The sequence below is a fragment of the Eleutherodactylus coqui genome, chromosome 3 (genome assembly GCF_035609145.1).
Source record: "Eleutherodactylus coqui strain aEleCoq1 chromosome 3, aEleCoq1.hap1, whole genome shotgun sequence".
Classification (NCBI taxonomy): domain Eukaryota; kingdom Metazoa; phylum Chordata; class Amphibia; order Anura; family Eleutherodactylidae; genus Eleutherodactylus; species Eleutherodactylus coqui.
In genome coordinates, this window is record NC_089839.1 from 193,798,545 (window position 1) to 193,812,038 (window position 13,494).

A 13,494-nucleotide genomic window follows, 5' to 3' on the forward strand; every position below is an offset into this window, starting at 1 on the left:
AATACAAGTGAATGGGTGCGTTTTTTCACGCAGTACATCCGCAGTGCAGCTGCGGATGGAGTCACTGGTTGCTATGACTACAGGAAGTAGGCATGGTAGGAGGCGTCCCAACACACAGCACAGAGCTTCACAGGCAAATTTCAGCAGCAGCACTGTCCTTCCAGTCACCTCATCCACCAGACAGCAGCCACAAGCCACCAGCCTACCACAAGCCACCAGCCTGCAGCCACCAGCCATCAGCCACCAGCCACCAGCCTGCAGCCACCAGGCGTAACGAATAATGATCGACATGGGCAAACTTGTCGCAATGATGCAGGACTTCCCTAGCATATGGGACAGTAACTGCCCAGAGTACTTAAACAAGAATCGAAAGGAACAATCCTGGCTTCAACTCTCCGCTCAGGTTTATGGGGATGCCTGGACGAACGCAATAAAAGCGGAAAAGAAGAACTTGCGTGAGTATTATTCGCTATTGCGTCAAATGTCCTTTTTTTTCCATTTTAACCCCTTAGTGGCCAAGCAGTTTTACTTTTGTTTTTATTGTGCTTTTTTCCATCCCCACTTTTAACCCCTTAGTGACGGAGCTTTTTTGCTTTTTTCCTTTTTTTCCCCCTACTCCCTAAAAAAATCGTAGTTCCTTTATTTATCCATCGACGTCGCTGTATAAGGGCTTGTTTTTTTGCGGGACGAGTTGTATTTTGCAATGGCACTATTTATTGTACCATATAATTTACTGAAAAACCTTTAAAAAATTGTAATCGGAGAGAAAAAAAAAAGACATTCCACCATCTTTCGGTGCGTCCTGTTTCTGCAGTGCGCAAAGTGCAACAAAAACGACCTGATATTTTTATTCTATGGGTCAGTACGATTACTACGATACCAAACTTATATAGTATTTTTTTGCTGTAGTACTTGTATTTTTTTTTTAAGATATTTAATTTTTTTAAATTATTTTCTGTGTCCATTTTCTGCGTGCAATAACTTTTTTATTTCTTTGGCGACATAGTTGTGTGAGGGCTCATTTTGTGCGGTATGTCCTGACGTTTCTGTTGGTATCATTTTCGCATACAGTTGACTTTTTGATCGCCTTTTATTACATTTTTTCTCGGAAATAGGGTGACCGAAAAAGTACATTTCGGGCGTAGTTTCTTTATTTTTTTTTTCCACATTCACCGTGCAGGGTAAATCATACATTACTTTGATAGATCAGACTTTTACGGATGCAGCGATACCAAAACGGTCACACTGCAGGACGGACGACTCTCCGCAACGCTGGCAGAAAAGAGCACATGACCGGCTCCATTGCCGGACTTGTGTTCTTTCCTCCAGCTCTGTGGAAAGACGTCCATCCTGCATTGCGGCCGTCTTGTGCAGGAGACGGGTGCATCAGCCGCCAGGATGCGTCCAAGTTACCAAGCCCTCCCTGTTTGTTTTTTGCGGGAACAGTTGTATTTTCCACTGGTGCCACTGAAGCGGCATTTATTGGGTTAATAGCCTTGTTCAGCAGACACCCGCAATGTGTAGAGGGAGATAGGTAGTATTTCTTGCCAATGCAGGATGTAAGAACGCAAAATCTGTAGTAATGAATTCCTCTTGTGAATTTTTTTGCAGTGACTGAAATAAAGTCACGCTGGAGAAGCGCCCGAAAAAAGTTACATGGATCAACCATGCCCACAGAGACATCTGCTCACCGGGTGAAAGCATGTTGCCAGAATAATTTAACGGTGCTCGCACAAGCAAGAGGGACAAAACGGAGTCTGGGTGTTGGTTCTTAAGCTGTTTTCCAAGGAATGGGCAGTTCTCTAGGGGTTGGGTTTACAATAAGGGGTGTCTGCTGGTTTTTCTGCGCGTTTTTTTCCGCAACACATCCGCGTATATCCGCGCGTGATTTTTCACGCATCCGCACCTGTCTGCAAGCACATTTAGGTACCATACGCGCGTGAAAATCCGCTAGCGGAATCCAGAATGCTCGTGTGCAGGCGGCCTATCAGTGGGACTTTCTAATGTTAAAACGCATTGCAAGTTGGTGCTTTGCAATTTGCGTGATGTGTTTTTAACATTAGAAAGGCCACCTGCAGACGGCCGGGTCGGATCCACGCAGCGGGATGCAGACCCAAGCCCTGCAGAGACCTGCGGCTCACCCGCTCCCGGCGTCTCCTCTTCTCTGTGATGTGCCAGCTGCCGCCCAGCCGGTGCATGCGCAGAGCGGAGCCGGCGAGTCTCTACTGACATTTCTGTGTAGAAATAGAACATGCCGCGGTTTGTTTTCACGTGGACAAATCGCAGCTGTGTGCATAGGATTGTGTGCATGCATGCAATCCTATGGCAGCGGGCACGGGCGGAAATTCTGCGAAAAATCCTGCCACGGAATTCCCGCCCGTGTGCAGGGGGCTATAATCCCATTGACAATTGCGTGAAAAAAAACACAAATGTGCAGGAGCCCCTACTTGTAGGCAGGGTTCAATAAACTTCTATTTTTGTGAACCCTTCTGGTGGAATCTTTGGGCGCTTGGAACCCCGAAAAAGCGTCTTTCTTCCTCTTTGATGGAACATCCGGCGGTTTCTTGGAGCTCTGACTGATACGTCAATATATAATGGTTGTGGCTGTGTGCAACTCAGCAAGGTCCGCACGTAAGCTATTACTATCTGGTGTCATCCAGCGCTACCTACATATTGCCCATTGACGCGCTCTCGCTTTCATTTCACCCTACATTTCTGCATTGTGTCCCGCTTGCGGCGGTTTCCTCGCTTCTGATTGGTTTGGGGTTTGTTGCGCTGTTTTCAGCATGCAGCCTTAACAATGTAATGTTTTGGGGGTTTTATGTCTTAAAGATTTCATTATAGGAAAATTTACTGCCTGAAAGGAAAAAATACACCAAAACTGCATGTAAAAAGGCAAGAAGAGAGCAGGGAGACCGCCACAAAACCCCGTGTGAAGAAAGCGACACCTGCCCGCCATAGAGGTCAATGGAGTCAGATATTACACTGGTGACCATTCATTAGTCAGTTTCTACGTGCAGGATACGCTGGGCGTTGTAGTCCCCCCTCAGCCGGCTCCCCGCAGGGTCTAGTGACCCGCCACCACCGAGCAGCGGTGAGACTAGTCAGCTCGCAGGAGCTCCAGCGCCTTGAACATCCATGACGTCACTTAAACCCCACCAATCAGGAGGCAGCCGGCCTGAAGCAGTCACAAATCAGCGCGCTCTCCGAGCCTCCCCCTGACACACGACGTGCGCGCGCCCTCGCCGCCTGACGCGCTCGTGTACGTGACGCTCCCTGTAGGGAAGCGCGTTCCCGCCCCGCCTCCTCCTCCTCTGCGCGGCGCCGGTGACGTCACGAGCGCCATATTGAACGACGGCTTTAGCTTCTCGTTCCTGAAGCTGCTTCCGCCGCTGCCCTAGAGACTGTTACCGGCCGCAGCTCCTCTCTCTGCCAGAGGCGAAAGAGCAGGGGACCCCGCGCTGGGGAACAGAGGGGTCTCCTGGTACTGGAGGTGAAAGTGTGGCTCAGAGGCTCGGGAAGCAGCCGGTGTGCGACAACCCTCTTCCGGCCATGGACGTCGACCGGCTCCAGGAGGCTCTGAAAGGTCAATGATCTTCTACAGGCTCTGAATGTTGTGGTAATGGAGGGAGTGGTGGGTGGGAGCAGTATAGTGCAGTGGGAGGCTGAATGGGGGGAATTATGTGCTAGTTTGGGGGTCGTGAATGTAGAGACCGTGAGGTGAGGGACGGGGCTATGAGGAGGCCGCGGGGTGAGGGACGGGGCTATGAGGAGGCCGCGGGGCGAGGGACGGGGGCGGCGAGGAGGCCGCGGGGCGAGGGACGGGGGCGGCGAGGAGGCCGCGGGGCGAGGGACGGGGGCGGCGAGGAGGCCGCGGGGCGAGGGACGGGGGCGGCGAGGAGGCCGCGGGGCGAGGGAGGCGAGGAGGCCGCGGGGCGAGGGACGGGGGCGGCGAGGAGGCCGCGGGGCGAGGGACGGGGGCGGCGAGGAGGCCGCGGGGCGGCGAGGAGGCCGCGGGGCGAGGGACGGGGGCGGCGAGGAGGCCGCGGGGCGAGGGACGGGGGCGGCGAGGAGGCCGCGGGGCGGCGAGGAGGCCGCGGGGCGAGGGACGGGGGCGGCGAGGAGGCCGCGGGACGGGGGCGGCGAGGAGGCCGCGGGGCGAGGGACGGGGGCGGCGAGGAGGGCGAGGGACGGGGGCGGCGAGGAGGGCGAGGGACGGGGGCGGCGAGGGGCGAGGGACGGGGGCGGCGAGGAGGCCGCGGGGCGAGGGACGAGGAGGCCGCGGGGCGAGGGACCAGGTCTCTGGGCGAGGGCGAGGGACGGGGGCCGCGAGGAGGACGGGGGGGGGCGAGGGACGGGGGCCGCGAGGAGGGTGAGGGACGGGGGCCGCGAGGAAGCCGCGGGGCGGCGAGGAGGGCGGGGGCGGCGAGGAGGCCGCGGGGCGAGGGCCGGGGCGGCGAGGAGGCCGCGGGGCGAGGGTCCGGGTCTCTGGGCGAGGGACGGGGGCGAGGGTCCGGGTCTCTGGGGGAGGCACGGGGGCCGCGGGGAGGTCGCAGGGTGAGGGCGAGGCACGAGGCCGCGGGGTGAGGGACAGGGAGTCTGGGCAAGGGATAAGGCTGTGGGTGGAGTGAGTCTGCAGGGAGGGACAGATGAGGCTGCGCTGTGAGGGAGTTGCGTACGCGGGGGGGTGGGGGGAGATGGCATGGGGACAGGTATGCAGGGATGTACTCCTGTTTTCCTGCAAATAAGCCCTAGCATGGTTTTTCAGGAGTTTTAGGGAGGCTTGAGATATAAGCCCTAGTTACAGTTCATAAAAAAAGTTGATAGAAATGCTTTAAGTGTGTGAAAAGGGACATAAAAACGCAATTACTACATTTTGCAGCACTTTTCACACAGGTCAGCTGAGGCACTTACCCAGCAGACTCGGTCCAGGTCCTTCCGCTGCTCTCCAGAGCCCTAATGCAGATCCTGCAGGCTACGCCTCAGCCAATCACTGCAACTCTAAGAACCAATCACAACAATTGCTTTGTAGAGGCGGGATTTATGACTCCTGTAACCAGGAAGTGATCCTGTGTCGCTACAACGTTGTCTGTTAAGGGGAGTCGGGGGAGTGGAGAGTTGTCCGGTCCTGCCATAGTCGGTGGGTTTGGATGCCTCTAGTCCAGCGGGGGCCTTTAGAGTGTATTTAAACAGGATGTAAATGCTATGGTATTTTCGCATGGAAAGCCTGCTGAATTTAAGGTACAAATCGCGTGTTAACGGTAACTGTAAAGTAGGTCATGGGTGACATAAAGTCTGAGGAGCTGTGCCTCGCCCGCTCCCTCCTTCCTGCAGTGTCACCAGGCAAAATCAGACTGTAGACAGCCAGCGGGACTCTTCAGAAGGCTGCGTGTGCGTTCCCGTTCATCTCTGAGAGCGGCACACACAGCGCGGGACGCTGCAGGAACGGGGGAACAGGCCAGTGTGAGAAGGGACTCCACGTCACCTAAACTCCAAGCATCATAACTTTATGGTGCCTATTTAGGCTGGTTCGCACGGGGCGGAATGACCGCACGGAGATATCACAAGATTTCCACGGCAGAAATGCGGCTTCAAAACTCGCTCCATTTGGTGCAGGTTTTGGAGCGGCTTCACTGCCCACATAGAGAGGAGAGAGGCCGCAGCGGAGATGGCCATAAAATTGACATGCCGTAGCTTTGAATTCCACACGGCATGTCGGTTTCATCGCGGCTTGGCCGCAGCGTGTGGATGAGATTTTTGCAAATCTCGTTCACTTTGCTGCTTTATTCCGGGGATAAAAATTGCTGGCGGAATTTCTGTGCAGAAAGTCTGCGGCAATTCGGCCCCGTGTGAACCCAGCTGTAGGCTGCCTGTCCACAGGCGTTTTTGCGTTGCGTTCCCCGCGGCGATAGGCTCACTGCAGAGATCCGTCAGCTGGCTCCTCCCCGGCGGCGGCTCCCGTGGTGGATACCACAACGCCTTACAGTTGACTGGTTCTCTGTAAACCTCAGCCACGTGGGGTGGAGTTTGTATCGTGTCCTTCTAGATGGGCTATTGTATCGTTCACTCGTCGGCTCTCGTGCAGCCTGTGTATACAGGCAGATACATTGTTGGCGCGTTCAAACGAGAAATCGTTCAGTCTTTCACACTCGCTGTAAAAGTGACTGAGAAGGACTGAACGAGCGCTGGTCAAACCAAACGGTAAGGGAACGAGCCGACGGTGGGCTTTACACCTGCATAAAATGAATGGGCGAAAAGTGAACAATTATCGCTGAGCCGTTGGCTCGTGTTTATCATTCACTTTCACTCATTTGAACGATTTCTTGACCAATGATTGTCCCGTCTGAAAGCACTTTAGATTTTTTAATAATAATAATAATCAACTTTATTTGTATAGCGCCAACATATTCCGCAGCGCTTACATAGACAGGGGATACAGAAAGACAAAATACAAACATTACAGAACCACGGATTTTGTATCTTAAGCATGTTACTTATTTGCAGAGTACAATCTGCACCCTTGGGTAAGTTTACACGTACCGGACGATGTTGATTGTCCACCGCAGACAGTCCGCACCAAATTATGTGCAAGAAAAGACAGTCAAAATCCACATAGACTTTTAGGCTGGGTTCACACGGGGCGGATTTGCCGCGGAAATTCCGTCCGAAATTTAGCTCCGGCAAATCCGCCTGCGGCCACTAATCCCGGTTTCAGCAAGCCATGTGGACAAGATCTCTCAGAAATCTCTCCCACACGGGACGGCTAATCCGTCGCGGCAGAAGCCGGCGTTGCGGTGCGGATTCACTGGCCGCAGTATGTACTTTTTTTTTTTTTCCCGCTGCGGATGCGCTCTACTCTATGGGCCGCAACGGAAAAGCGCGCGGCTAAGTGCCGCGGGTTTTTGAAGCAGCTCTTTCCCGGCGCAAAGATTTCCGCCGGGAATACGCTGTGTGGGAACTCAGCCTTATGCAGTTGTGATGCAGATTTAGTTTCAGATCGTCTGTTACGGACAGCCCACAGCATTTTCCGGTATGTGTAAACGTACCCTCAGGGTGCAATCACACATCGTTGATTTGCTGAGGAGTTTGTTAAGGATCTGCAGCAGATTTCACGCTTTCCATTGAATTCAAATTGAAGGGGTGAAATCTGCTGCAGATCGGCACCAAAATCCGCAGCAAGCCGGCTACCTTAAGCGCAGAAAATCTGCAGCACACTTGACACAAGTAACTGTCCCCTGAGGATATGTCCATGCGGGACGGATCTGCAGCAGTCCCAACACAAGTGACTGTCCCCTGAGGATATGTCCATGCGGGATGGATCTGCAGCAGTCCCGACACAAGTGACTGTCCCCTGAGGATATGTCCATGCGGGACGGATCTGCAGCAGATATTCTGTGGCTCAAAAGCCTCACCATTTGAAGAGGAGGATTACACACTAATATAGATGAGCGAGTATACTCGCTAAAGGCAATTCCTTGAGCTAGCATTGCCTTTAGCGAGTATCTCCCCCGCTCAAGACTGCAGGTTCTGGTGCCGGCAGCGGGCACGGAGCTGCAGGGGAGAGCGGGGCGGAACGGAGGGGAGATCTGTACCCCCCCCCCTTCTGCCCCCCCCCCCCCCCCCCCCCCCCCGCTCCCTCCTGCTGACAGCCGCTACTCACCACTCCCCCGCATCGGCACCCAAACCTTCAGTTTTGAGCGGGGGAGATACTCGCTAAAGGCAATGCTCGCTCGAGGGATCGCCTTCAGCGAGTATACTCGCTCATCTCTACACACTAAAGATCCCCAGGTAAGATTGATGTGCCGCAGATGTAACTCCCGCACCACTGGTCTGTTTCCGCAGAACAAGACTTTTAAAATGCCATTCTGCTGCTATAAATGCAGCGGCCTTTCCATGCGGAGGTCCACGTTTTAGATTCACTGCCAATCCACCGCTTGTGGACATAACCAGGCGTATATTCACACACGGCAAATGTTTTTGCAGATTTAAAATCCGCTCCGGTCATCTGAATGAGGCTGTTTTGGTGTCGGGTCCATGGATTTCTGCAGGTCCCATTCAGATGAAAAGGGCGGTCTCAAATCTGCAGCTGTGGATTCACCCTGAGGGGCTATTTAGTGTTAAGAGGGATTAGTCATATCCTCACGTCAGCGGGGTTGGTTGTACAGCTTTGTGGCCCGCCGACTCCAGCGGTGTCTGTCTTGTGTGGACACTCGCCCCCTTTACCTCGTACGGACTCTTGGATTCGGCTCCTGGCACTATCAGTGTGGCAAGTGGGTGTCCCCATTACTCGCTGTCAATGGGTGACAGATTTTGCAGACAGCCCATTTGGTGCATGTGCAGCACCCAGAGCTGATACGGCGTGGAGTACGAAATAAAGATGGCGGTGCCATCAGCGGGGCTTTGGCTGACGATATGACGGGTTTTCTCAGCTGGTGCAAAATAACAAAAGCACTAATATTTGCCACTCTGGTGCTGACACTTCGCCCGTTCGCCACTGGTCTGTTCTTCCTGCTCCAGCGATGACGTGACCACTGCGGCCCGTCACTGGGTGTAATGGCATCTTCAGTGGTGGTGTCCTCACATCATCCTTGGAGTCTGACAGGAAAGAGGCGGCACCAGAACGGCTGCTTTTATTATTGTGCACCATTGTAAACTGTTTTTAAATGATTCCGTGGGATTAGACACAGACTTGAAGGCTACACCTGAGGCGGCGAGATAATGCGGTCCATTTACAGGGGGTGTCCGTGTTTGAACTGTTGATGACCCATTCTGAATTGAATGGGAACAGAGCTTGCTCTACCAGCCGGGATGCTGCAGCGTCTACGGGGCGGTCTGCAACTATGGATGACCTGAGGGGAGGTCAGCAGTAGTTCAAAGGTGGACAACTCCTTTAATCAATTTGTCAGCAGGATGTATGTAATTGGTCGGAAGACCCCAGAGACGGCTAACGGGATAGGAAGATTATTTTGCTGTCTAAATCCTTTGTACCCAGAACAGATGTTGGTGTGGAGTCTGCAGCCTCTTGTTTCATCATCACCAGTCATCCCTCTGGATGTAAAGGGCGTTTACATGGGACGATTATCACGCAAAGGTCGAACGAAAAACGTCTAAACACAAACCCAAATTTATTTGTTTCACCCTTTCAGTGGTGACGTCACCCGCTCACGCAGATCGTTTAGACAACGGTCATCCCATTTAAAGGGGGCATAACTCCGTGCTATTGCTTCTCCATCCTCAGGAAAGCTCTTAAAAACTGATGGGGGTCCGCTGGTCGCTGACAGCTCTGCTCACATTGCAGCGGTTGGTATTGAATTCAATAGGATCTGCCTGCATTACCACCCTGGGATGCTGTGGTGTGTGGAGCTGTCAGCTTCTGGTAATGTCCATCTTGACAGAGGGTCTAATAGCTGATCGCTGGGGGTCCCGAGAAGCAAACCCCAATAATTCAGACCCAGAGAACCCCTTTAAAACTAATTGAGTAAACTTTAATTTATCCCAACATTGATCAGCTGTAGATGCCGTTTCAGGCTGAATTTACACTTCTAAACCACAGCAAAAAGTGTATTAACTAACGCATTTTTTTTAAAACTGCGTGCATTGTTAGAAACTTCATGGGGTTTTTAAAAACCACGCAGTTTTTGCTGTGTTTCAGGACTACGCAAAGTGTGAACATAGTCTTAGGTTTGCTTTAACCAAGATACCAAAGCTGTCCCCTGTCTAAAGCGCCACAGACTAACTTATGGTGCTGTTAGGGCAGGTGCCAGGGAGCCGGGAGATGCATTTTTCATACTTGCCCACTTCCTGGTGCCCGCCTGCCACAATCTGACTCTTTTGAGTCCTGTGTGCGAGCTCTCGTAAACGGGTCTGTAGGAGAGTGTGTGCATGGACTCTGAAAAGAGTCAGATTTTTGTCCAGAATGTAGACTGCAAAGAGGGCGCAGCGGGCTCCAAAAAGCAGGCGAGTATGAAAAATACCCCCCGTCTCCCTGTCACCTGCCCTAAGAGCACCATCACTTGGTTTGACATTTTCCCTCTAATGTACAACGTTGGCATGGAGCTTCCTGGGATTGAAGAGGTGGTGGAGCAGCAGGGCATGATGTAACTTGGCACGTGGCAAAAATGTTTTCCATAGTCCCACCAATTAGTGTGTTCAGTAAAGCAGACTGTTAGCATGCTTGCCTTCCTATGTTGGGCACACCCCAGAATAGATTTAAGAGGGTTAATTGGACACCCTGCGATGTGCAAGAGCAGATTGCACCTACAAAGCGAGTTTCTCGGTCCAGAGGACTCGGCACATCCGTGTATTAGGGCTGTTTTACCTGGACCGATAATCTGAACGATTATTGTTCTCAGGGTAAGTGTACGCCCGAATGAACGAGAATTCATTCACTTCTCATTCATTCAGTTTCTGCATGCAGAAAACTGAACGTCAGAACGGCCCATTTAAACAGGCAGTTGTTCATTTGAACGACTGCCTGTTTACTGTGAATGGAGGCGGCGGGTCGGAATGATCTCCACCCTCATTCATTAGCGATGATTGTTACACTGTGAAAGCACAGGGATGATTATCATTGGGACGACCTGTCGGGCATCTGTACCCAACAGATCGTCCCGTGTAAAAGGGCCCTTGCACAGACAAGCCATAGTTTTTAGTTCAAATTGTGCTACAGGGAAAGTGCCGACTAGGTGAGTAACATAGGTGTTCCTGACATACTTGTGTCGGCATACTCGGAGGTTCTAGTTCAGCATCCATACGCTGTGCCTGATCTTGTGTAAGGTCCTAGAGGGGTGCTGGAACAAAAATCACCATTCTGCTGTCTGGTTCCTGATCCAGTCGCGCACTTCTGTGCATTGGGTGCTGTACCAAGTAGTTCTTGGGCCCCCGCACTTTACCATCGTGCTATGGATAACCAGCAAGTACAGGTCCGGACAAGTCTGCTGTGTGATACCACAAGTTGACTAATTCTGGGCTGGATGTTACGTAGGAGATTGCTGGACTTAAAGGGGTTGTCCCGCGCCGAAACAGTTTTAATTTTTTTATTCAATAGGCCCCCTGTTCGGCGCGAGACAAACCCAAGGGATGGGTTAAAAAAAAAAAAAAGGTTTAGTACTTACCCGAATCCCCGCTCTGCGGCGACTTCTTACTTACCTTACCAAGATGGCCGCCGGGATCTTCACCCACGATGCACCGCGGGTCTTCTCCCATGGTGCACCGTGGGCTCTGTGCGGTCCATTGCCGATTCCAGCCTCCTGATTGGCTGGAATCGGCACACATGACGGGGCGGAGCTACGAGGACCAGCTCTCCGGCACGAGCGGCCCCATTCACCAGGGAGAAGACCGGACTGCGCAAGCGCGTCTAATCGGGCCATTAGATGCTGAAATTAGACGGCACCATGGAGACGGGGACGCTAGCAACGGAACAGGTAAGTGAATAACTTCTGTATGGCTCATAATTAATGCACAATGTACATTACAAAGTGCATTAATATGGCCATACAGAAGTGCTGAACCCCACTTTCTTTCGCGGGACAACCCCTTTAATTTTTTTTCTTAGAGGCTTATTTACCCAGCTGACTTTCGCACCCGTGTACTATCCATAGTTGCATCTCACTGCAGTTGGACAGCACGCTGACACACTGCAGTCAGTGGGGCTATACAGGCATGCCTTTATTTTTTTTTACATGAGCTAAAAAAAAAATGGCAGCAGGTCCTATCTTAATAGAACTTCTCGGATGACAGTCACCCATTCTAGTCAATGGGTGTGCAAAAAAGAAAAATGGGCTTCCTATCTTTATTCTTTTTGCACATGACAAAGTAAAGGTTTGGCTCGGCGTTCTTCACTTGCCCAGCACAGCTAGTTCTCTGTCCTACTTGGAGAACAGTTTGGCTTAATTGTCATTCCTGCCAGGGCTGGTAGGCAGATGTCAGGAGGGAATTGCATCCGGGCACTGAGCGGGGTGTGCCGTACAGAAGTGTCAGCTGGGCGTGATTGTGTGGACCGCATGCAGGAGATACGGGCATTTTGCGAGCCGTTGGACGACTGTCGTCTTCTGCCACCGTGCCCGCACTCCCAGCACAGTCCTGCTTTTTGCTTTAGATCCTTCTGTTTCATTTACAACTGGGAGAAAAAAAACATTTGTGTATTTTATGCAGTTAAGTTTTCAGATTTATTTTTGTCAACTATCAAAATATTCCACCTGGCTGATCTACCAATGTTTCTCTTTTTGCAAGTTTTCGGTACAGAAATGGTAGCACACTAGCCGTACCTCAAGGCATGTTCACACCGGGCGCATTTGCTCTGGATTTTTCAGGTGGACCCTGCACACGGAAAATCCGTGGATCAGTGGATGAGGTTGTCAAAATCTTATCCACGCTGCAGAAAAAATCAGTAATTAACATGTGGTGTGGAATTTAAGTTTGCAGCATGTCCATTTTAATACCAGATACGCTGTGGGTTCCACCCCTTCTCAATGAGGGGGGGAATTTCACACCAAACTCCACGTTAAGATCCATACCAAAATCTGCACCACATGGTGAGGGTTTTTGTCATGGGCTTTGACATCACTGCACTCACCATGATTTGCACACGGCTGTAAGTTGTCATGTAATGAAACCCAGCTATAAACTTTATATTCTGGTGAAGAGTAACTGCATTTCTTAACTTTTGACATGTCGAACGGTTTCATCAGTGGAGCTCTGGGTGCTGAGACCCCGCTGATTGCAGAAATGAAGGGGCTACAGCACTCGCCTGAGCTCTGTGCCCCTTTGGCTGTCTTCATTGCCGGTCAGCTTCTCTCGATAGCTACGGTAGGCTGAATGGATGTCTAAAGAAGTCTATGTGTCCGTCTTCAGCTGCTGAGGGCAGCCAACAAGCAACTAAGGCAGCTGAAGAGGCACAGGGTACCGGCGGGTGCCGCAGCACCTTCATTTCAGGGGAGAACATGGCCCATGGCTTGGTGCACATTGGCATTTAAAGAAAAACAACTAAATTGTGTGCAAAAAGTGGCGTTTTTTCCATCATTGTGCACTTCCTTATGCAGTCCGTATGTCCGTTTTATAACTTGAGTGTCTTGTTTTTCACACTTGCAAGAACACGGACGGCCTCTCAGTGCTGTCTGTTTTTTTTTATTTTCTTTTGTACACTTGAAGTCAATGCAAATCAGATGAGAATAGTACATGACGTTTTTTTTTTTTTTTCTCGCAGTCCGTGTGTGTGGTAAGCTCTGTACTGTGTTGCCACATTGACTAATATGAGGCTGTATGCCGTCCGTGTGGAGTCTGGTTTTTAATCAGATGCCACACGGACGAAAAAAATAGTAGTGTGTTGGAGGCCCAAAGGCAGGCTGACATGGGATAATCCACATCAGTAAAAGATGACGTGGATCTGCCACTTAATCCCAGGCTCAGCCTTAGATTTCCTCCATGGATTTGTATTTAGAGCTGTGGATCCACACGTGGATTAGCCCCATACATGAACATTGGTGGTAATCCACA

General features: G+C 51.6%; 1 protein-coding gene across 1 annotated transcript in view; it reads left to right on the top strand.

The window, feature by feature from the left end:
* Nucleotides 1-3,320: 3,320 nt before the first annotated feature.
* PPP4R2 (protein phosphatase 4 regulatory subunit 2) overlaps nt 3,321-13,494 on the top strand; it is a 28,731-nt gene continuing 18,557 nt past the window's right edge. Inside the window, exon 1 of the mRNA XM_066596709.1 lies at nt 3,321-3,586. Within this exon, the coding sequence (XP_066452806.1) occupies nt 3,553-3,586 (34 nt within the window). The 5' untranslated portion in view covers nt 3,321-3,552. The remainder of the gene's footprint in view (nt 3,587-13,494) is intronic.